We start from the raw sequence: 26,075 nt of genomic DNA on the forward strand, positions 1-26,075 counted from the left end.
TGTGCTTTGGCTTTTGAGCTCAGGGCTTGTCTGCTCCCATCCTTTTTTTCTCTTTTAACTTCAGTTTCTTTTCTTTCTTTTTTTCCCCCTGTTTTTCATTTCTTTTGTGTTTTGCGGCAGGTTAACTGGCAGCATCGGCACAGCAGTGAGAGTGGGCCACGTGTGAAATGGTGGCAGCCTCCTGGCGGTCTGAGGTGGCACTCATGGCTCCTCCCATGACGGGAGACTGTAATGGATGTTCTCCTACTGTTCGGGACTGACACCGGCAGCAGCAGTGGTAAAGCTCTTCCAGAGATCAGAGGAAAGAATACGGCTTCTTCCAGACACTGATATGGGACTCACAGGCTGACTGAGATTGAGGACATGGCTCGGCCTGAGTGCTTGCATTGGTGGTTCTGAACATCTTTATAGAGATAAAACTTCGACTCTGAGATCTGGACGCTTATCCTCCCTTTTTGTCTTTTTTTATTTCTGCTTCTGTTTTGACATTCTGGTTTTGTAACCAAGATGACACCTGGACAGTGGTGACTTTGTACACTTTTGCCTATACTTATGTATTCCTATATTTGAGAACATGTGGTAATAAAATCTAATTCTAATTTCAAAAAGTACTTCATTGACCATGAAGCATTCAGGACATCCTGAGGTTGTGACACCACATAAAATGCAGATTACTCTGTCTTGTTTCACGTCTTGGCTGGATTCAACAGGCTGTGTTTTGTGTGCAAGAGAAGGAAGGCAGGAACAGTGAAAGAGACAATATTGATACACTGAGTGTAGAATGTACAAGGCAGAAAGCAGTGTGCGCTGAAGATGGAAAAGGATAGCTGGTAAAACACAAAATATTCCTTAAACACATCATGTTCATATTTAAATAGCATCATAACAGGTTATAGGTCTCTGCTTAAAAAGCCTATTAATAGGTTATAGTTACATGTTTAAAGAGCCCCATTTACAGGTTATGTTTCTGCACTAAAATTCACATTAGCAGGTTAATAGAATGGATCTAAATCTCAGTTAATGAGTATATGAATGGTATACGAGAATCAATATCCTGTCAATGGTGTAGTTAAACACATGGCTACAACTTGCGAACAGGCTATTAATACACCTGGCATGTACGAACACATCATAAAGTTAATGTAATCGTCCCAATCAAATCTTTGGCTGTGTGACTGTCAACAGTTATAATCCAGTCACTATTTCATTGTAGGATTCAAGAACCAGTTGAGGGCTGAAGCCTTTGCGCCAGGATTTTCTTTCTGCTGTGCTTGTCTGGTGATACCTCTTTATTGTAACTATCCTTATCACAATGGATGGGAAATCCCAGAAGAGAGATATCTGAGATTCTTTACATCTGGGAGACCAAATATAAACTTAGGGAAAGGCTCACCGAGCATTTGAGTCGTACCCTCTACGTGTCTTCACCTCTCTCCAATTCATCACCCTGCCTCCGCCACCCCCTTTATCTGCAGCTCCCCCTATACCCACCCCCAATCCTGAAGAAGGGTTACACCCGAAACATTGACTTCTCAAGTCCTGATGCTGCCTGGCTTGCTGTGTTCTTCCAGCCTCTTGTATGTCTACCTCAGTCATTTCAGAGGACAGTTATAAATCAACCACACCGCTGTGGGTTTGAAGTCACACGTAGGCCTGACTAAATAAGACTGGCAGAGTTCCTTCCCTAAAAGGACAAATCAGGGATGGTTTTTACAACGTCTTTGTGCTCAACATGACAGAGACTAGTTTTAATATTTACATTCCAGATTTTTACAAATTTGGGTGGCATGGTGGTTCAGTGGTTAGCAGTGCTACCTCACACGCAGGGACATGGGTTTGATTTCACCCTCAGGTGACTGTCTGACTGGAGTTTGTACATTCTCCCTGGGTCTGCTTGGTTTCTTCCGGTGCTCCAGTTTCCTCCCACCGTCCAAAGAAATTACAAGTTGGATAGATTAGCCATGGGAAATGCAAGGTTGGTCTAGGTGGGATGCTCTTCAGAGGGTTGGTGTGGACTTGATGGGCCAAATGGCCTCTTTCATACTTTTGGGATTCTATTCTATAAATTTAATTGGACCCTTGGCCTTAGCCTGGTATTCTGGATTAAGATTCTGCCACAGACTTCCCTTTAATCCAGAATAGGGTCATCTCTCTAACTGGAATGGAGTTTTCGATCCTGTTTGCAGGTTTCTCATGCTTTTTGGAACATTTTTCCACAGGAACCAGCAGCAGTAAGGATTACATTAAATTTTTGCAATATTTGAAAATAGCATGCAGCCTGGTGAGTTTTAACAAAAAGAAATCAAGGCGCGTGGATGAATCAGAAGAGTTTGCGCATTCAAAAAGACATTTTTAGCGTTGTGTTGGAAAGCCCCTTTGATCACCTGTCAATCTGAGAGGTGGTAAGATTTAAGGCAGATGGGAGATGTTTTTTTTGAAGAGAACACAGACAGGAGGAAAGGACAAATGTGCTTTTCGAAACAGGCGGCTGTATAAGACAGGAGGTAGGGAAGAGTTACTTTTGCAATTTAAACAGGTGACTCACTGAGTGGGATAGTGTGGATTATTCTTTGTTCTGTACCTTTTAATGTCAGTATATGGTGCTGAGTGAGCTAAGCAACTTCAGTCATGCCTAACACTCGATATTTCACCTCAGTACAACATTCTGTTTCTAATTCCAAGTGCACATATGATTTCTTCAAGAATGCAGCCCCTTTAAATACTTTTTGTGGTCATACGTGAAGTAATTAGCAGGGTTTGACTTGCCTGCAGCCTGCATAGAGATTTACGGTTTGCTGCACATCTGTGCAGCTAAGAGCGAACATGGGCCAACTGTTATAGAGAACAACTTATAATTAAAATGAAACTTCTCCTCCCGGTACTAACTTGATGCAACTTCAGAGAGATTGAAGAGATGTATTTGCAAAAGACATCTAACTGATCCAGATCCTGAGGGGATGTGAGAATTACAACTTCATGTTATTCTCTCATTCAGGAAATACACAGATGTGATGATTCAGCCCCAGTCTAAAACATTAAGTGACTGAATGACACTAGTTAACCTGGGAATCTGTAACAAAATCGCTAATTAAAATAATCAACAGGTTCTAAATTGAGACAAGGAAAGAGAAATCTGAACACACCCCTGCAGTTTCAGCTGGTGTCTCACAATTAGAAACTGTTTGGAAAAATAGCAAGGGTTTGTACTGATACACTGCCTTTCAAATTTTAATAACATCGCAAATGGCCAGCCCATTGTTTATAAGCAAAATGCAGGTACGTACAGGGACAGAGGAACTGGAATAGGCCATTCAGCCCCTTGTTCTGTCATTTAATGAGATCACAGCTGATCTGTGTGGCCTAACTTTATGCAGCTGCCTTTGGCCCATATCCCTTAATAACATTGCTAAACAATAAACATATTCATCTCAAATTTAAAATTAACAACTCATCTAGTATCCACTCTCATTTGTGGAAGAGAATTCCAAACCTCCACCGCCCTTTATGTGTCGAAGTGCTTCTTAACATCTCTCCTGAATGGTTTGGCCCTCAGTCCCAGACAACGCCCCAGTTCTAGACGTGTATGCTGTGCAGATGAGCACAGCAGCTTAATTGGAGACTAGCAAGATTCCACAATGGTCAGCGACGTACGTTGCTGGTTGAGTGAGCCATATTGCTTAGAGGCCTTTGGTCTTTTTCCAGTGGCTTTTCCACCTGAACAGGCTGGCAAGGCCTCAGGCAAACCTCCCGCCGTCCAACGAAGGCTCTGTCCAGGCGTTATTTTCTTCTCCAAGGAGGTTACAGGGCCGGCTGGTTGTGCATTCACTGGTTCACTTGCCAACTGCTTTCTTATTTGGACGTGGCCTTGCTGTATGTCCAGCTGTGAAATTTACTGAGGCCTCTAAAGCAAGTGAGTGCGGTGCAACAGCCACAGCATTGCATCTTCATGCGCAATCTTCTTCTTCAAAGGAAACAATGAGGATTGAAGCTGAGGTTTCTGAGGATCCTAACTGTGAGAACAATGGGATTAAAACTGGCAATATCATTCATTTCTACTGGAAAACCACATGCTCACTGCAGACGCCGCCTGCCTGTTCACACACAAAGTTTGATGTTTCTGTTCACTTTGTTCATTTAACAGCAGGTTAATAAACTGTGCAGACATTATTAGCCTGGGATGAAAGGAGCAGCTTTACTTGATGAGTGGTTCAGGAAGTTGGTTATGGATAGTGTTTGAATTGTTAACTTGTTCAGCCAAACAAGAGGCCGTGATGATTGCAAAAACTGGCGACAGCATCTTAGGTGAATGACTCTTGCTTTGTGGATTGGATGGTTTTGTGTTAGCTATCCATAGATTTCCATATAAAAATTTCTGATCTATAAGGCCCTACATGTATATCATAGCTTTTGTGATCCCAAGACATCCCAAAGTGCTGTACAGCCAATGGAACAAAGTGACTGTTGCAATGTTTTTTTTTAAATCAATCACAAGATGAGGGCATGGTTAGCTTGGCTAGCATTTATTGCCATCCCTAAGTGCCCAGAAGGCAGTTAAGAATCAGCCACGTTGCTGTAGGTCTGGAGTCACATGTAGGTCAGAGCAGTTAAGGATGGCAGTTTCTTTCCCTAAAGGACATTAGTGACCCAGATGGTTTTTATGACAATCGACAACAGATCTGTGGTCATTAAATTCATAATTCCAGATTTTTGTTGAATTCAAATTCAACCATCTGCAATGGCGGGATTTGAACCTGGATCCCCAGAACATTACCTGGGTCTCTGGATTACCGATCCAGCAATAATACTATTATTGCTTCCCCTGCCACAGGGATGGGCAACACAGACTGGTCTGGCCAGTAATGCTCACATCCCCGTGAACAAATACAGAACAACTTAATTTATCCAAACATCAATTATCCGAATTTTGGATTAACTGAACAAGATCTCAAGGTCCCATAAATGCTGCTTTCGTTTATAACCAGATCAATTATCCAAACAAAATCCAACGCCTATCTTGTTCAGATAATTGACGTTGTTCTGTCATGGAAGAGATATATATTTTAACAGTTTGCATATAGTGGGCAACTATTACACTTCACACATGATGCTGTGATATGCCAATGTTTCGGTTATTACAAAAGAAAAAGTTAACCTAACATGTCTTGCTGGCTTAAGGCACTAGCCACAATGTAAGTGGGTGGCATGCTCTTGTCTGAGCGTCAGTGTCAGTTAAAGGTCCCCACCCAGGAATTTGTTCACAAAATCTAAGCTCACATTCAAATACAATGCTAATGGAGGGAGTCCTGTACTTTTAGGGAGCTACAGTTTTGGTCATCTTACTTGAGAGAACTCCCAGTTTGTGTATTGGCAGCAGATCAGAGGAGATTCACAACATTGATTCCAGAGTTTAGATTAGGGTGGTGCTGGGAAAGCACAGCAGGTCAGGCAGCATCCAAGGAGCAGGAAAATTGACGTTTCGGGCAAAAGCCCTTCATCAGGAAAGCTGATTCCAGAGGTGATGGGGTTTGTCAAATGAAAGGAGATTGAGCAGTTTAAGCTGATCCCTTTCATTGTGGAAAATCTAGAATGAGAGGTCACGGTTTTAGAATAAGGGTCAGCAGATTTAAAACAGGGATGGGGAAAAAGTACTTCGCAGATGGTTGTGAAGTTGTGCGATTCACTACCCCAGAATGCAGTGGATGCTGAGACACTGAATAAATTTAAGGATAAGACAGGCTGAAGTGTGACAGTAGTGGCTTGAAGGGTTATGAAGAATGGACAGGAAAGTGGTGTTGAGGCTGACATGAGATCAACCATGATAGAATTAAATATAAGAGCAGACTTGAGAGGCGGAATGGCCTACTCCTGCTCCTAGATCTTATATTCTGTCTTTCAATGAGGCAGTAAAATATTGAGACCATGTCTCCTGTCCTGGTTTGAAGACGTTCCCATGGTAACAACATAATAAAGCACACACAGCATCAAATATCACAAATAGACATGAACTCACCCTCAATTTTCAATTTCTGTTGTTTTCCTCAACTAATTGCTTTTTCTCTTTTCCTCCCATACAGTTTATCTCTTGTTCACCTTCTCCCTGTATGTGTGTCTTTCTCTCTCTCTCACGCACCCCCCTCCCCCCCCATTGTTTGTGTTGCCGTCTCTCTCTTTCTTTGCTTCAATTCATGCTTCTAGCTCTCAATTTCTCTCCAACTGTGTTTCTCTCCCTTCCTCCAGTTTGAATGCTTCACTCCCTCGTCCTCTCCCATTCTGAGTATGTGGGTCTGTGTCTCTCACCCCAAGTGTGCGTGTGTGTCTCTCTCCTCGTTTGTTTGAGTCTCTCTTTCTCTCTCATTCCCAGTTTGTGTGTGTCTCTTTCTCTCTCTCATTCCCAGTTTCTGTGTGTCTCTTTCTCTCTCGCATTTCCAGTTTCTGTGTGTGTGTGTCTCTCTCTTTCTCTCATTCCCAGTTTGTGTGTGTCTCTTTCTCTCTCATTCCCAGTTTCTGTGTGTGTGTCTCTCTCTCTCTCATTCCCAGTTTGTGCGTGTCTCTGTCCTCTCTCTCCTCTCTCAGTCCCAGTTTGTGTACTTCTCTTTCTCCACCACCAGCCCTGTTCAGAACTCACCTGGTGTATTTCCTTGACCTTGATCCTATTATCCTCAGCACTGTTGTGTTGTGTTTCTGAATAATGAACAGCTCCCAGGCACAGCAGGTTTATTACAAGCCACAACTATCAGCTTGTTGTGCAAACACCAACTGTGCATACAGGGAGAGTTTCTCAGGAGGAGGCACTCACCTGGAGGGGAAACTCCTAACCAGAGCCATGGGGCTGGGATTCCTCCTTGGCTTAAACTGAGTTGGCACAGCTAAAAGATCTGTAAGGACTCACTCAGCGTAGCAACAGGGTAAGGTTTTCAGACCGAGGTGCATCATTCCCAGTATAATTCACACAGAAACAGACAGACATGTCCTCTACTGCTGGCCAAGGACACAGGACGAGCCAGCTATGGAAATGCTTTCGCCACTGGATCTGGAAAGGTCATGCCCTCTCACACACTTTGTCCTGGGCAGTGGCCGGTGCACCAATGACTCCGATTCAAAGAAGCAAGGCAGCCCAGTAAAGAGATTGACAGCACAGAAAAAGGCCATTTGTCTCACTGCATCCATGCCAGTCAAAGACTGCCACTGTACCGTTCTAATCCCGTTCCCAGCACTTGGCTGGTAGCTTCGCATGCATTGGCATCACAAGTGTACATCTAAGGCACTTGTTAAATTCCTCTGAGGGTTTCTGCCCCAACCAACCTTACGGTGGTGAGTTCCACATTTCTACCAGCCTCTGGGTATGACAGTGTTACCTCATATCCCCTGTAAATCTCCTGCCCTTTACCTTAAATCGATACTCCCTGGTCATTGATTCCTCCATCCCTTCTATCTATGCCCCTCATGCTTTTATACATCTCAATCACATCCTCTCTCAGTCTCCTCTGCTTCAAGGAAAGCAGTTCCAGTCTCTCTTCATAACTGAAACTCTCCAGCCCAAGCAACATCCTGGTAAATCTGCCTCTATACCCTCTCCAGTGCTATCACATCCCTCCTAGAATGTAGACTCCAGAAATGCACATAATACTCCAGCAGTGGGCTCACCAACATTTTATACAGATCCCACACAATGTCCCGTCTTTAAACTCAACACCTTGCCTAATAAAGGTAAGTATCCCATATTCCTTCTTAGCCACTTCATCCACCTGATACCTTCAGACACCAGTGGACATGCACACCAAGGTCTCTCGGATCCTCAGTGCTTTCCAGGGTCCTACTAATCATCATGTATTTCCTTACCTTGTTTGTCCTGCCCAAATACACCACCTTACGCTTATCCAGATTGAATTCCATTTGCCATAGATCATGCCACTTGACCAGCCTGTCCATATCCTCCTGTAATTAACGCTATCCTCACTATTTACCACCTCAACAACTTGCACATCACCTGTGAACTTCCTAATCAACCCTACCTACATTCAAGTCTAAATTCTTTATATAAACCACAAACAGCAACGGTCCCAAAACTGACCCCTGTGGGACCCCACTGATGACAGTCTTCCAGTCAGAAAAACACCCTCACCCTCTCCTTCCTGCCACTCAGCTAACGTGGATCTAATTTGTCAAATTTACACGGAGTCCGCGAACTCTTACCTTTGCTGTTAGTTTCCCAAACAGGATCTTATCTAAAGCCTTGCTGAAGTTGAAAGCACTTCCCTCATCTACGCATCTGGTCATCTCTTCAAAAAATTCAAACAAGTTGGTCAGACAGGAGCTGCCCTTAACAAAACTAGGTTGACTCTCCAAGTTCATTCTGTCCTTTAGAATTGATTCCAATAGTTTCCCCACCACCAAGGTTAGATTGGCTGGCCTGTAATTCATCCTTGTTATATCTCAATGTTAAGAATTAGGAACGAGTTATTTTGGAAGTGTTGACCCAGGTTGTCACATGAACTGCTGCACTGCAGCCGTATGCCATGGAACAATGTATTAGCCCATTGAGCAAATGAAGCAAAGCAAGAAACATACTCCATGAAGATCCATCATTTTGTGTCTTAAGCATGAAATTATTTTGACTTTACAGGAACCAGAAGACAGAACTGGTTGGGACTCTGCTAACTGGAATTTAAAGGAATGAGAGATGATCTAATTGAAACATTTGGATTCTTATGGGGCTTGACAGGGTAAATGTTGAGAGGATGGTTCCCCACATGGGAGAGTGTAGGACCACATGACACAGTCTCAGAATAAAGGGGAGCCAAATTAGACTGAGATGAGGAAGGAATTGCTTCTGTGAGGGGTTTGAGAGTCTTTGGAACTCTTTACCACAGAGAGCTGTGGGGACAGAGTCCTTGCATGTATTTAAGGCAGAGATAGATAGTTTCTTCATCAACAGGGGAATCAAGGGTTACATGGAAAAGACCGTAAAGGAGATGTGAGGAATGCTGAATCAGCACAATCTTATTGAATGGTGGAGCAGGCTCAAGGGCTGAATAGCGTACTGTTGTCCCTATTTCTTAAAATGGTTCCTCAAACAACATCAGCCAAGAGCCAAGCTAGGCCTACACTTCACCACTGCTACTGGGATCTTACCATGCCCAAACAGTGGGTGCCACATGCTTCTCCAATAAACAGTCATCAAAGTCATTCACTGTTCACACCCAAGGCTGCACCTAACCAAGGAGGTTCCTTTCCAGACAAAACAGCCAACTGATCACCCAAAATTCCAAAATGTGAAGACAAAAGTTTGGTTTTGGAGGATTATAAACACTAAATATACTGCCCCCGAAGTATGAGGCTATATTATTCTTTGTGACATGCAGCAACATAAATATCAGTGCTGGCCTTTCCTTTTGAATACAATTCAAAACAGTCAAAGACACAAACCCGTGCCTGAAATCTGACCTGACATGAAGGGAACTTGTAGCTAATGACCAATGCCATCAGCAGGAGGATCTGTACAGACAATTCAAACCCATCACTGAAACCGGCTCGCAGTGTAAAAACCACGCATTTCTTTTGAATGGCTGTATTTCTATGAGATATTTGTTCTTGCAGGTGCACTCTCACTCACCTGTAGGCTGGGATACCAGGGTTTGCAATCATGATGGATTCCAGGTGGAAACGTCCGTCGCCAAGGTAACTGGAAGGAGGAAAGACACGTGCTGCATTAGTGCGGTAGTGTGGCAGCACAGATACGTGTTAATCACTACTGCTGCCACCGCGAGAAGTAAGTCAATTTCAAAACAAAGCAGCTCCACAGGCCCCGAGCTCAAGCCTCTCTGTCAGGCCCCGAGCTCAGGCCTCTCTGGCAGGCCCTGAGCTCAGGCCTCTCTGTCAGGCCCCGAGCTCAGGCCAATCTGTCAGGCTCTGAGCTCAGGCCTCTCTGTCAGGACCTGAGCTCAGGCCCCAAGTTCAGGCCTCTCTGTCAGGCCCCGAGCTCAAGCCTCTGTCAGGCCCCGAGCTCAAGCCTCTCTGTCAGGCGCCGAGCTCAGGCCACTCTGTCAGGCCCCGAGCTCAGGCCAATCTGTCAGGCTCTGAGCTCAGGCCTCTCCGTCAGGACCTGAGCTCAGGCCCCAAGCTCAGGCCAATCTGTCAGGCCCTGAGCTCAGGCCTCTCTGTCGGGGTGGGGTGGGGGGGGGCGGTGGGGAATCACTCTGAGAACAAGATCTTTGTCTTCGCATGTATATGGGATTTGGGTGTCACCATCACTTATTGCCCATTCTTAATTGCAGGTGATGAGGCACAAAGAGCTACCATATGGGTCTCCAACCAAGTTGAAACAGCTATTCTCCCATTGGACCAGACCCCTCCTTCCCCCACTACCACTCCTCACTCACAACACAATCAATAAAGTTTCACAGTCACCATTACTGAGAAGAGTTTTCAGTTTCAGCTTTTATTAGTTAATTAAATGTAAATTCCACCAGATACTGTGATGGGATTTGAACCAGTGTCCCCAGAGCATTAGCTTCTGGATGACTGATTTAGTGACATCACAGCTATGACAATGTCCTCACCTACTTTCTGTATCCTTGGGAGGGGCTGGGCAGAATCATTCAGGATTCTGCTGCTGACTAGCAGCAAAACTGAATGGGGGAGGGCCGGGGGAACAGACGAGTGATAGAGCCCTCACCCTTCCCTCAGAGGAATACATGCTTCTGGAATACACTGCCCACTGGTTTGGTCAGTGCTGACTCTCTTCAAGGGCCTGGTAAACCAGTTCCTGATTGGAGCAGACACTGCATATTATGGAGAGTGAGTAGATTAATGGATAACTCTGAGCCAATTGGTCTAAGGCCTGAGTAGTCTCAGTCATCCAAGGAGCAGTTGGATCAAATCCCACTTCTGAGTTTAATTCAGATAAATGCGAGGTGCTGCATTTTGGGAAAGCAAATCTTAGCAGGACTTATATACTTAATGGTAAGGTCCTAGGGAGCGTTGCTGAACGAAGAGACCTTGGTGTGCAGGTTCATAGCTCCTTCAAAGTGGAGTCGCACGTAGATAGGATAGTGAAGGGGCGTTTGGTATGCTTTCCTTTGTTGGTCAGAGTATTGAGTACAGGAGTTGGGTGGTCATGTTGCGGCTGTATAAGTCATTGGTAAGGCCACTGTTGGAATATTGTGTGAAATTCTGGTCTCCTTCCTATTTGAAAGATGTTGTGAAACTTGAAAGGGTTCACAAAAGATTTACAAGGATGTTGCCAGGATGATGCACCCGGCACATATCCCTCCAAACCCTTCCTATTCATATACTCATCCAGATGCCTTTTAAATGTTGCAATTGTACTAGCCTCCAGCACTTCTTCTGGCAGCTCATTCCATACATGCACCAGCCTCTGCATGAGAATGTTGCCCCTTAGGTCCCTTTTAAATTTTTCACCTCTCACCCTAAACCTATGCCCTCTAGTTCTGGACTCTCCCCACCCCAGGGAAAAGATCTTGTCTATTTATCCTATCCATGCCCTTCATGATTTTATAAACCTCTATAAGATCACCCCTCAGCCTCCGATGCTCCAGGGAAAACAGCCCCAGTCTATTCAGCCTCTCCCTGTAGTTCAAATCCTCCAACCCTGGCAACATCCTTGTAAATCTTTTCTGAATCCTTTCAAGTTTCACAACATCCTTCCGAAAGGAGGGAGACCAAATTTGCACACAATATTCCAAAACCGACCTAACCATTGTTCTGCACAGCTACAATATGACCTCCTAACTCCTGTACTCAATGCTCTGTCCAATAAAGGAAAGCATACCAAATGCCTTGTTCATTATCCTATCTACTTGCGATTCCACTTTCAAGGAACTAAGAATCTGCACTTTAAGGACTCTTTGTTAACACAACACTCCGCAGGACTTTACCATGAAGTGTATAAGTCCTGCTCTGATTTGCCTTTCCAAAATGCAGCACCTCACTATGTGTCTGCTGCCCTGTCCTTTGAGGTGATAGAGGTCATTTGTTTGGAAGGTGCTGCCTAAGGAACCTTGATGAATTTCTGCAGTGCATCTTGTGGATAGTACACAATGCTGCTACTGAGCGTCAGTGGTGGAGGGAGTGACTGTGGATGTTGTAAAGTGAGCACATGCTGCCTGTGGCATTGGTAACTCTTGCTGACATAAGCCTTTGAAAACCATTGTTAGCCCAACACGTATCGTTTACAAGTGACTCTAGTCAATGTGTGCCGACAAGTTCTCTTCACATCCACACAGTAGAGAGGACAAAGTGAAAATGATTAAAGTCAGGGGAAATTAACAGATCAAGATGAATTGTGATGTGGTGCTTTTTAAACTTTCTCTCTCATCTACCTGATACATGAAATCTTCCACTCATCGATCTTGGAAAGACAGTATTGTCACAGCACAGGAGAAGGAGGCCATTCGGCCCATTAGGTCTGTTAGATTCCTGCGAGAACAATTCAGCCAGTCTCACTTGTCTTTCCCTAATAACACCATTTTTTTTCCTCTTTACTGTGTTGGAAAGGAACACATGTTCTGCTTTTTAAATAAACAGATTCTTGATGCAAAAACCAGAAATTGTATGTATTTTTAGCTAATACTTTTATCATTTGTACTCAGATAAATACAGCAGCAGCTCTGCAAAATGAAAATCCAAACATTTCTCTTGCCTAAGACTAAAGATTTGATGCTGGTTATTTTTAAATTGAATCATTCAAATTAAAAGTGAGTTACAAACACACATGCACATACATTTTTAAGGTGTGGAGGAGGAGAGTGAGAAAGATATAGACACATACAATTCACTTCATGGTCAGACATACTGGCTGCTCCACACTTTATTACCCTCCTATTAAGATTCTTGTAAGCCTTTCACCATCCGTGTGATGCACATATAATTCTGCAAATTTAAATATTGCATTTTAAACCTGCTGTCCAATTTAAAATCCCAAATTATATCTCAATACCATGAGATTATATCTCCCAAATGTCAGGATGGCGCGTTGTATCAATTCCAATCAGACCCTCCTTTGAGCTCGAGGTGATGATTGTGAGTTCTTCAGCGCAGTACAGTCTATACGGACCAGGGCTCTAGTTGCTGTTAGGACAATCCAGCATTACAAAAACTCGAGTGGCCACTTGGCAAATCATCACCACATCAGCCACTTTCTGCTTGGCCTACCATCCAGTTGGTGCAGCTACAACTCTGCAATGTATTGGCAGTGGCTGGCAGCTCTTGATTTTAAAATAATTGCTGAGCTGCCCTGAGCCTTGTATCATTACACAGCTCTTTGATTCTCTTTTATCATTCATTCATAAGTTGTGGGAGTTAGTGAATAGACCTGTATTTATTTATTGACCATCACTAATTTCCCTCAAGAAGTTGGGGCGAGTAAGCTACCTTCTTAAACACAACTGAGTGATTGCTGAGCTATTTCAGGGGACAGTTAAGAGTCAACCATGTTCCGATGGGGCTGGAGTCAATGTATACCAGACCGGATAAGGACAGCAAGTTTCCTTCTGCAGTGGGTTTTTACAATAATCTAGTAGTTCTGTGGTCACCATTACTGATGTTAACTTTTTACTCCAGATCTGTTTAACTAACAGAATCAAAAATCTCCACTAATTTGCTGTGGTGAGATTTGAACTCAAGATCAGGGGAGATGAGGCACTATGGTAGAATAGAATAGATTAGAATCCCTACAGTGTGGAAACAGGCCATCAAGTCCATACTGACCCACTGAAGATCATCCCACCCAAACCCACCCCTCTGCACTATCCCCATAACTCCACATTTCCCACGGCTAATTCAGCCAGCTTGACATCCCTGGACACCACGGGGCAATTTCACACTGCCAATCCACTTAACCTGCATATCTTTGGACTGTGGGAGGAACCCAGAGGAAACCCCATGCAGACACAGGGAGAATGTGCAAACTCCACACAGATAGTTGCCTGAGGGTGGAATTGAACCTGGGTCCCTGGCGCTGTGAGGCAGCAGTGCTAACCTCTGACCCACCATGCCACCCCATGTGTAGTAATGTCACTGCGTGAATAATTAGAGGCACAGGTTAATGTTCTGGTGATAAAGTATAACCCACTGTGGCAGGTGCTGAAATTTGAATTCAATGGATAACGTCTGGAGTTGAGAGCTAGTCTCAGTAATAGTCTTAGAGATATACAGCATGGAAACAGATCCTTTGGTCGAACTCCTCCATGCTGACCAGATATTCCAAATACATTTAGTCCCATTTGCCAGCATTTGGCCCATATCCCTCTAAACCCTTCCTATTCATGTACCCACCCACACACCTTTTAAATGTTGTAATTGTACTAACCTCCACCACTTCCTCGGGCAGCTCATTCCACACATGCATTACCCACTACATGAGAATGTTGCCCCTAAGTACCCTTTTAGATCTTTCTCTATTTACTTTACACCTCTAATTTTGGAGTCCCCCATCCCAGGGAAATAATCTTGTCTATTTGCCCTATCCATGCCCCTCATGATTTTATAAATTTCGATAAGGTCACCTCTCAGCCTTTGATGCTCTCGGGAAAACAGCCCCAACCTATTCAGCTTCTCCCTATGGCTCAAACCCTCCAACCCTGGCAACATCTTTGTAAATCTTTTCTGAACCCTTTCAAGTTTCGCAATATCCTTCCTATATCAGGGAGACCAGAATTGCACACAGTATTCTATCAGCGGCCTAACCAATGTCCTGTAAAGCTGCAACATGATGTCCCAATTCCTTTACTCAATGTACTGACCAATAAAGGAAAGCATATCAAACGCCTTCTTCACTATCCTATCTAACTGTGACTCCACTTACAAGGAACTATGCACCTGCACTCCAAGGTCTCTTTATTCAGCTAACTGGTCACTAGTCCACAGACTAATCAGCTAATTGTTGCCAGCGAAAGCTCTATTCATATTCAGACTCTGGCTCCAGCTAGTCTGCAAACTAGGCTTCCACTAATGCTTGAACAAACAGCTGTGTAAACACCACATACAATGAGTATCAGGTAACGTGCTTTTAAAACAAGTGCAACAATTAAAGACACAGATAAATAAAAAGATACAGTTTTTACATGTCTGAGTGCAGAGATGTCATCCATGGTGAAATCAGCAGGTTATGCACAACCAATGTAACCTTTTACAAGTGTGGCTATCTAAACAGGATTAAACAGTGTGATGGTGACCACGAAATGAACACCAATTGATTCACATCTTTAAGGCAAGAAATCTGCCGCCCTTACCTTTAGATTCATTCAATCATGCAATGTGGATGTCAGTAGCTGTATTGATGTTTATTACTCAATACCTTGAGGTGGTGGTGGATGACCTTCTTGAACAACTGCAGTCCTTGGACCCACACTGTCCTGAGGGAGGGAATTTCAGGACTTTTACCCAATGACACTGAAGGAACGGCGATATATTTCCAATTCAGGATGGTGGGTGGCTGGAAGGTGAACTTGCAGGGGGAGATGTTCCCATGTATCTGCTGCCCTTGTACTTCTAGATGGAAGTGTCATGGGTTTGGAAGGTGGTGTCTAAGGAGACTTGGTTAATTTATACAGTACATCTTGTAGATGGTAATAGATGGTCTGACCTTGTTTGATTCCAGACTCACAGCAATGTAATTGCCTCTTAACTGTCCTCGGAAATGGCAGTCCAAACCACCCTGTCCAGGGATAATTTAGGATAGGAAACAAATGCTGGCTTTGTCAGCAATGTCTATAAACTATGTTGGGGAAACATAATTAAACTAGGTCAATGGATTTCGAGTCCTGTTAAGTAATCACTATGTTACTGCACCACAGCACCTGCATTATAGCAGAGGAACAGGCCCTTTCATCCACCAAAGTTGCACCAACGCATGATGCTTTTCTAAACCAAAAAACTTTAGCCTCTTGCAGTCCATGTCCCTCTGTTCCCTGCCTGTTCGTGTAATTGTCAAGATACCTCTTAAATACTGCCATTGTATCTGCCTCCACCATCTCCTCTGGCAACACATTCTAGACATTTACAACCTTCTGCGTAAGAATCGTGCCTCTCACATTTCCTTTAAACCTACCCCTGCTATCTTAAACCTGTCTCCTCTAGTAATTAACATTGTTACCCTGGGAAAAAGATTCCGACCATCCATGCCTCTCAGAAGTTTGTATGTTTCTATTAGACCACTCCTCATCCTTCAATGTCCACGTTGAAAACGCCAAGCTTGTCCAACCTTGTCTTATATAACCTCCGATCCTGGAAACATTCTGATAAACCGATTCTGTATCCTATCTAAAACCTCCACATCCTGCTGGGAGAGTGGCAACCAGAACTGTACACAATATTCCAAATGTGACCTAAAATAAATTTATGTACAGCTGCAACATGACTTGCCAACATTTATACTCAGTGCCCCCACTAATGAAAGCAAACTTGTCATTTGCTTTCTCGACCATCTTATCCACTCGGGTTACCACTTTCAGGGGAACTATAGACCTGTGTGTCAGGATCCCCCTGCATGTTGACGCTATTAAGGGTTCTGCTGTTTACTATATACTTCCCTCCTGCATTAGCTCTGCCAAAATGCATAATCTCGCATATGTCCAGATTAAACTCCATCTGCCATTTCTCTGCCCAAGACTCTTGCCTATCCATATCCTGCTGTATCCTCTGGCAATCTTCCTCACTATCCACAACTCCCGCAATCTTTGTGTCATCCACAAACTTTTAATCCGACCATCTACACTCTCTTATATATACATCAAACAGCAGGGGTCCCAGCGCTGATCCCTACGGAATATCACTGGTCACAGATCTCCAGGCAGAAATACTCCCTTCCACTGCTAATCTCTGTCTTCTATGACTAAGGTCTGTATCTACCTTACAAGCTCACTGCAGGTCCCATGTGACTTCACCTTCTTTATCAGCCTGCCATGAAGGACTTTGTACATAGCTGTTTTATGCAACTTCACAGTGTGTGTGATGTAGCCTACTTCCACGTACAAGTTCTTAGATCTTTGTATAATTGCTGCCCTCCAATCCAGCACCATTGGTTGCCAATGCAACAGGAATCTAAAGAGAAAAAAAACTGCGGATGCTGGAAATCAGAAACACAAACAGAAATTGCTGGAAAAGCTCAGCAGGTCTGGCAGCATCGCTGGAGAGAAATCAGAGTTAACATTTCAGGCCCAGGGACCTTTTCTTGGAACTCAGTTCTCAAGTTCTGAAGAGGGCTCACTGAAACTGAAATGTTAACTCTGTTTTCTCTCCACAGATGTTGCCAGACATGCTGAGGTTTTCCAGCAATTTCTGTTTTCGTAAAATGAATCTGCTTGTTTAAAAAGCAGGACATGTGCTCCTTTGCAACACCGGCCTTTACTCCTTCACCCAGTAATGCTCCAGTCAGCTCATCAGCACTGCTTAACACAGGGATGCAGAGGTAAATGGCCTGGGATATCAGATGATCACATGCTCATGGAGCAATGTGTCTCAGAAAGAAGTTCTTGAAAGAAACTCATTAATACATAGCATGTTTCAAAACTTATTTGGGGCCCCCGCACTCCGCAAGCAAACTGTTGCAGGCAGGGTATTGAAAGCTCATAGTTCAAAGTCTCATGTTAATGTTCCAAGGAGCAAACTCTATTCCCTCTCTTAACCTCTTTGCCTTTCTGCGACTCTCTCCCTAAAACCAACATCCATCCCAAGCTCCTTTGCACCTCGGTGTCATTGCTATTTGACTGTTGCTCTGTTGAAGCACCCTGGGACATTTCATCGTCTTAATAGTATTTTATTCGAAGTGTTAGATAAATGCAAGTAGCTGTTGTAAGTGTATGAATTCCATCGATACAGGAAGACAGCCTTGTGTCAAGCAGGTGAGGGACAGAGAGAGTTGTTGCTGTGATACAGTGCACCCAGCAGAGCTGGCAGCAGGCTGTATGTGTGAAACATATCCCGGGTTAAGGTATCCTGGTACCAGTTCCGTTGCAAGAACCTACATCACCTTCAGTTGCAATCCTTCCAGCGTGGGGTCCTTTTCCAAATTCGAGTGTGTCCCATTCGCTCATTATCTCGGTCCCACATGATCATTAAGCTCCATCCAGCAACTCCTCCAATTTAACATACACTTTCTATCACTCCATGGCTGTGCCTACCTCTTCTCTAAACAGCTTCAAGTCCAACAGGTCTTTGAGACATCGAACTCTGGCTTCTTCTATAATGAGTTAGGAGCAAGAGGTCATTCGCCACCTTGTAACCTTGCTCCATCATTTGATAAGATCATGGCTGTGGCCTCAGCTCTGGTCTCTTGACTCATTTGCCCCCATTCTTTGTTTTCTGTTCGTTGAACAATCCTCTATCCACATTGTGTTAAAACATTAACCCCTCCTTACTCGACTCAACCACTGGATGTCGAATCTTCAGCTGTCCTCTGGAATTCCCTGCCCCAAGCCTGTGTAGAGGTCTCCCCCTCTTTAAGATGCAGCCAGAAAACCTACTCCTTTCTTCAAGATTTTGGTCATTTGTCCTTGCAGCTCTTTCTTGGATCAGCGCTGTGGGTTGTCTGCTTACGCTCTAGGGAAGTGCCTTTGAATGTTTTACTGCATTAAAGGCACTATTTCAACGTAGGTCGTTGTTTTGCAAGTGAGTTCAAGTCCATATTTCTCACCAGTCATGGTGTGATGGGAGAAGGGCTCTGTGCACATGGCTAGTTATTAATTGGTGTCGACATCACAGACTCTACCAGAGACTGAATAAAAAACCAACACCATAATGATGCGCTACTCTGGACTTCTTTGATTGTAACGATGATGTATATGATTATACTATTTATCAAGTATGCTACTGGTTGCTAGCGATCAATTTGCTAAATACGCCAGTGACATCACCTGATCAATACAGCACTCAATCGAGGCATGCTAACCTTTCTTTTAGTTTATGATTCTATTGACAGACTGTCCAATCTGCACACCTTTGATCTTTACTGCACTGTCTAATTGGAACGTCATTGCATGGCTCAGTGACTAACACTCTATTAGCTTGGAGCCAGAAGGTGTGGCTTCGAGCACCAATTCAGGCACTCCATCACAAAATCCGGGTTAGCCATTCAGCCCTGTACTGAGGGAGTACAGCACTGTCAGTGGCACTGTACATCGGACATGTCATTAAACTGAGGCTCTCTCGGGATTCCTGATACAATTCCCTTGTTATTCTACTCTGTCACAGTGGCTAACCCAGTGTGTTACTGACAGTGTGAAAACAACCAGGAATATGAGCATTCATATACTGCTGAACTGGGAGGAGGTGGGGGCTATTTAGCCCCACCTCATTCCTATTTACCCCCAAATACCACTTACCTTCTTCCTTATTGAGGATCTATCTACCTCTGCCTTAATATTATTCAACAACTCTGCTTCCACTGCCTTTTAAGGATGAGAGTTTGCCTCAGATATAATGGCAATCCAGCCACACACAAAGCAATGTTATGTTAATGGATGCAGCTCTAAGCTCGTCTCTGAATTAAACCTTCACCCGTTTTGGAATTGGGATTTTTGAAAGCCTGATTCATTACTTGAACATCACCCTGCCTTTGTGAAATATATAACATTGTTGGAAACAATTAAATCTTGATCTTGGACATTAAGAATTTGAGTTACTGAGAAACATGGTTAGACTGGACGTGGATCATATAAAAATGATACAGATGTAAGGGAGAGTTGCAGAGAAGATGATACCACAAATGTGTGGGCACATGTATCACTAAAGGATTGACAGGCTGGGTCTCTCCTCCCCTGAATAATGATGGCCAAACAGTGACCTGATAGAGGTCTCTAAAAGCTTTCGGTAAATTGGGTACAGAGACAATTCTTCTTTTGGAAGGCGGGGATAGTGGTGAACAGTATAACTAGAGACCATCAATTTAAGATAATCATCGAGAAATCCAATAGGGAATTCTTTTCTGGAGCACAAACACCTGCATGAACTAACTGTAATAAAACAGCCTGTTTCTGTGCCTTTGAAGTCTTACATAGAAGAAAAATTTAATGAGTATTTTGAGTAATTTGCGAGCATTTGTTGCATAACCGTAGCCTAAAGGCATAAAATCCTGTCCAACAGTGTTTCCATTGGCTGAAAGGATAACAACTAAAGGGCGAAGACTGGCAAAACAATCAACAGCAACCTGAGAGAAAAAATATTTCAAAACAATGAGCAGTTAGGAATGAGTTCTGAGGAAGGGTCATTTGATCTGAAACGTTCACTGTGATTTCTCTCCACAAACGCTGCCAGACCTGCTGAGCTTTACCAGCAATCTTTATTTTTGTGTCCGAATTACAGCATCCGCAGTTCTTTTGATTTTCAGAACAGATGCAACATTCATCTTCAAAAGGGATTGGGGTAAGCACTCGAAGGAGAAAAAAATGCAACAATGTGAGGAAGTGGGACAAATTGAATAGTTCTTCAAAAAGAGCAAGTACAATCTTGATGGGCTGAATAGTCTTCTGCGTGACAGTTTTGCAGTTCTACAGGTGTAGGCAGAAGAATATATAATGGAGAAACGTTGGCACAAGAAGAATAACAACAAGAAGTCAGATTGTATAGACAGGAAATATGTGCAGATGTCACAAAAATATAAATCGTTAGAAATATCTGTCAGATCTTATCAAACATTGTTAGATTTGCTGCTACAATGAGATCTGCCATTTCCGATCTCCTCATTTAGATTTTGCCAGTCAAGGATATTAAGGATGACAGAACCAAGGTGGGTAAATAGAGTTAAAAGATGCTGATCAGCCACGAGCTAATTGAATGACAGAATAGCCTGAGGAGCTGAATGGCCTCTTGCTGTTCCTTTCTATCTCTGGTGTTGGGAATTACAGATAGAAGCTTTGAGCATTCTGAGGAAGTTGCAATCATTTCATCAGGGATTGTCTTGCTAGCTGACCGTGGAGGAGTAATACTGGCTATGTGTTGAAAAAGGGTCACTGGACCTGAAATGTTAACTCTGCGTTCTCTCTCCACAGATGGCACCGGACCTAGTGAGCTTTTCCAGCAATTTCTGATTTTGTTTTTAACACTACCTATAAACTCAGCAGGCAAAATATTCAAGAGGGTAAAATTTTGATGTCTTTTTCTGGTATTATTGTTAATTACAGCACCCAATGAGGCGAACATGGGGATGATAAAGACTGCTTTCTGAAGAACTTCAGTCATGCAGGAGTGAGGTCCACATTCCAATCATGTTTTAGTAAATGGGTTTCTTCTGAATTCTCCAGTTAGTCTCTAAGAAACCGACCTAATATCATACAGTCTCACATTGCTCATCCCTTCAAGGACACAGTTCATATGGTTGCTTGTAGACTTGCCAACTCTGGCTAGATGTATTCCTGGAAGATTCAACACTTGGCATCCCACCTCCAATCGCTGCCATTGGTCAGCTGGTAGATCTATCATTGTGAAGCCTTTCCCCAACTGGTGAATCAAGGCACTTTGCTTTCTGATTGGATGAACTGAACCTTGATGGCTAATGAAACGGCCTCTCTCTCCTTCTTCCGCATTTACAATATTTTTGTAATAAAGGAAAATTTAAAGAAGCAATAAAAGTGTTAAATACTTTTTCCATGAGATCGCTCACAGAAATACCCTGCAGATTAACCTTGAATTCCAGAAGTCTCAGTGACCCTAACTTGTCTCTTGCATATTGATTCTCCACTTTCAGTGATATGGCCCATCTAGGCCTTACTCAAGTCTGCCTCAGCTCGGGCTATTGTGAGATTTATAACAGACCAGGAGAAATCAAAACCAAGGTTGTGGGCTCTTGACCATAAAGATTACAGGCTGCCCTTTATTTGTGAGGTGCAGCTTCCATTAACATTTTAAGAGCTTTTGATTTGCAAATGCCATGCAGATTTTGTAGCGGAACAAATAATGAAAAGACGAGGCCGTCATCCTATTGTTATTTCAGTTGTACTTATCTGGAGCAAACAGTCATTGCTCCATAATTCAGGTTTCATTTCCGTGACTTTTCCAAATGACGTAAAATTTAACGAGAAGCTATGGGGTGTTGAGCATGATTTAACTAACCAAATATTTTCAAAACAGGGAAGGTCAGTTTATTGGTGGTAGAAGAATTTTTTATTCCATTCTGGAATGTGGGTGTTGCTTGTCAAAATTTCCATTTGTTGCTGATGCTTAATCTGAACTTAATCTGCCCTTGAACTGAAAAGTTTGCGAGGCCATTTCAGAAGGTAGTCAACCACATTGGAGTTTAAGTCATATTTTAGACAGTCTGGGTTAAGGATAACAGATTCCTTTCCTTAAGAAGCGTTAGACAATAGGCAACAACTGATGGAAGTTACACAGTAACTTCCACCATCGCTGCCTCAGGCTGGCTGCAGTGCTCCAGTGAAGCTCAGCGCAAACTGGAAGAACAGCACCTCACTTTCTGCTTGGAGACTTTACAGCCTCCTGGACACAATATTGAGCTCCACAATTTTAGGGCCTGTGCGCCTTCCCCCTGTCCTTACGCTGACTCCCAACACACCAGGCCTTATTATCACACGATCTGCCATTATACACCACTCATTGTTAACCACTAATTGTCAGAACTGTCAGGACTGATGGGAGGTTCTGACCTGAAACATATCACCCCTACTCCTCTGATGCTGCTTGACCAGCTGTGCTTTTTCCAGCTCCACACTTTTTATCGACCTATATCCCTCTAAATCTTTCCTATTCATGCACCTGCGTAAATGTCTTTCAAATGTTGTGACTGTACCTGCATCCTCTGGTTACTTCTTCCTACTTCCTCTGGTTATTTAACAAGTGTCTTCAAAGGAATTAAGCTGTGCAAAATATTGAAGGAGGGTTAAAATGATCAAATTCAGCATTAACTTTAGACAAAGGTGTGTCCAGTCAGGATGGGCATGGGAGGTGGCCAATGGCAGAAGTGTGGAGGAAAGGACACATTAATGTCATTAAAACAGATTGTCCTGTGAGGAACAAAGCTCACACTCTGCAATAATTTCAGTCCGAGACAAGATCTGAATCAGCAGAGCTCTTTATTTCACACTTGCAAGTGGGTGTGTTTGTCCCTGCAGTGTGTAAGCTTTGTTTCTCACAGTCCTGTCGTTAACAGCTGTTTATGGGAGCTTGCTTTGTACAGTTTGCACTTTTTACATTACAATAGTTATTACACTTCAAAGAGTGCTTTGGGTTGTTGTGAGTGCATGGAAGGTGCTACAGGAATGCAAGTGCTTCAGTCTTAGTGTAGATGAGGAAGCTAGAGACAGTTTTATAAGAAACACTTGGATGCTGTGAGATGGAGGAAGGGGAGATGTGGTGTTGAACTGTAGGGGGATTTTGGTCATACCAAATGGATGTTGTGTACTGGGTTGGGAAGCAGGAGGAGAGACTTAAGCTCCATCTCCAATACAAACCCAAACAGCAGAAAGAAAATGATTTAAAAAATGCATCATTGCTAGTTTGAGGAGGCAGTCACAGCACTAGAGACTGAATCTCTCCACTGCAGACAGTAACACAATCCCCTCTGTTCTGGGATTAAGATAAAGGATCACCTCTACACTGCTGGTACAGTTCTCACCAGGCTTGCTCCAGCACCGTAACATTTCAATTCCTCATCTCAACAGTTCAGAGCTGATTGGTACATGCACAGCAACTGTACTGGGGGCTTTGGTCCACTGGGAGTTGGATTCGGAAAGCCTCCACAGTGCGAAAGCACAATTGGAGTCCCAAACTTTGACTGAAGAGATGGCAGAATTCCATCGCAAAGAACTTTTTTGATAAGTACGTAGTCCCATTCCCATTTCTTTTCCTCTTCTTCACACCTCCCCAACAACCAGCAGTTCAAACCTTACCTCATTTCAAGTGCTGCAGGTGTGGAGCTAAGGTTTTATTTGTCTTTCAGTTGTTTTCATTTGTCAATCACAGTGAAAGGTGGATGGAAGTTCACTCCCCGAGAATCAAGCACAAGATCCAGGCTGACACTCCACAGCACAGCACAGAGGGAGTGCTGGAGAGACTGCCTTTTCACCAAGTCTCTGCCTGCCTCTAAAGTCGCTGACAAGAATCCCACTGCACCATTTCAAGGGCAAGTTGGAGAGTTCACCCCAGTGGTCCGGCCAGTGTTTACCCCTCTATGAATGTCACATTATCTGATTACTGTTGCCATGCTGTCTGTGGGATCCTGTGTGTAGACTGGCTGCTGTGTCCCCTATATTCCCTCAGTAACTGTACTCCTGAAGGATTTCTTTGGTTGTATAAATCCAGAGGTCCTGAAAGGTGCTACACAAACACAACTCTTTCCAATAGAGGAATTTGCACTGTTATGCCTGTACATTATGGGGTCTTTCTGGAGAGTCAGATTCTCATTCTTTGTTGCAGAGCACCGTATCCATTCCCCAACAATACTATCTCCTACGACTATTGACTCCTCCATGTTTCCTGTAGCACAGTTCATAGTCAGTTCACCCATAGACAAGGTGGTGAAGAAGGTGTCTGCCATTGGTCAGAACGTTGAGTACAGGAGTTGGGATGCCAAGTTGCAGCTATACATGACATTGGTGAAGCCACATTGAAAACAGTGTGGACAATTCTGGCCATCCTGCTATAGAAAATATGTTGTTAAACTTGAAAATGTTCAGAAAAGATTGACAAGGATGTTGCTGGGACTGGAGTGTTCAAGTTATAGGGAGAGGCTGGAAAGGATGGGACTTTTCTCACTGGAGCTTATGAGGTGACCATATAGAGGTTTATAAAGTCATGAGGAGCAGGGATAGGGTGAACAGACAAGGTCTAGGACATGACGGCATAGCCTCAAAATTAGGAGCAGCAGATTCCGGACTGAATTAAGAAGGACTTTCTTCACCCAGAGGGTTGTGAAGCTGTGGAAATTCTTGCCCAGGGAAATAGTTGAGGCTTTCTCAGTAAATGCTTTTAAAGCTAAGATAGATAGTTTTTTTGAACAATAAAAGTATTAAGGGGTCTGGTGAGACTGTGGGTAAGTGGAGCTGAGTCCATGAAAGGATCAGCCATGATCTTACTGAACGACAGAGCTGGCTTGCTCCTGCTCCTTGGTTCTTATGTTTTGTTCTTCTCCCCAAGGTAGGGAAACCAGAACTAGACAGCATCGGTTTAAAGTGAGAAGGGAAATATTTAAAAGGAACCTAAGGGGTAAATGTTTCACACAGAGGGTGGTGCGTGTATGGAATGAACTGTCAGAGGAAGTGGTGGTGGCTGGTACAATTGCGACATTTAAAAGACATCTGGATTGGGAAATTAATAAGAAGGGTTTAGAGGTAAATGGGCCAAATGCTGGCAAATGGGACTAGTTCAGACTGGGATATCTGATTGATGAATTGGACCGAAGGGTCTGATTCCGTGCTGTACAGCTCTCTGACTCTATCTACCCTGCAGTTTCCCCCAGCTCTTATCCATAGAGGCAGCAAGCACCTGTTGGACTATTGAAAAGGCTGAGGATCCCTCACTTGGACTCTCACAATTCCCTTACCTCACTCACTCACAGTCAGTCAGTCAGTGTCTCTCTCACACACACACACACACACACACACACACACACACACACACACACACACACACACACACACACACACACACACACACCTGCCCCTGATCCGATCAGAGGAGGCTACCCTAAGGGATGCGACCACCTCCTGGTGCACAGAGTCCAGGTAATCTCTGCTTCCAGTTTCCAGTCGGTGACTCTAACCTGAACTTTGTCTCATTGTCCTGGAACGGCTGGGCTTTATAAAATGTCTTTCTCCCCACAGGAATTGCTCCCCGTAATAAACTTCTCCACTTACAATTAACCAGAAAGAAAGTTTTCTATTAATTCTGAAAGCCTTTTATTAAAACAAATGCTTCTCGAGACGTGGTCCCCAATGTTCCGACAACCAATTAGCCTGCCTCCTTCCAGCTCTGTATAAACTTCCCTGATATATGTAGCAATTATTAGCTCCTGTAACACTGGGCTGGTCCCAAATCAGCACCTTCAGGAATTTTAATGTGACACCAAAGCCACTTAGAAACATAAAGCCATTAATGTGATGGATGGC

At 43.6% G+C, this 26,075-nt stretch overlaps 1 protein-coding gene across 3 annotated transcripts in view; it reads right to left on the bottom strand.

Moving 5' to 3' along the window:
- Window positions 1–26,075, bottom strand: part of dph1 (diphthamide biosynthesis 1) — a 580,960-nt gene that overhangs the window by 164,959 nt on the left and 389,926 nt on the right. For all 3 annotated transcript variants that reach the window (XM_060848151.1, XM_060848150.1, XM_060848149.1), the window contains one exon: window positions 9,614–9,682. In XM_060848151.1, coding sequence (XP_060704134.1) covers window positions 9,614–9,682 — 69 coding nt within the window. The remainder of the gene's footprint in view (window positions 1–9,613; window positions 9,683–26,075) is intronic.

The sequence above is a fragment of the Hemiscyllium ocellatum genome, chromosome 31 (genome assembly GCF_020745735.1).
Source record: "Hemiscyllium ocellatum isolate sHemOce1 chromosome 31, sHemOce1.pat.X.cur, whole genome shotgun sequence".
NCBI classification, from domain to species: Eukaryota; Metazoa; Chordata; class Chondrichthyes; order Orectolobiformes; family Hemiscylliidae; genus Hemiscyllium; species Hemiscyllium ocellatum.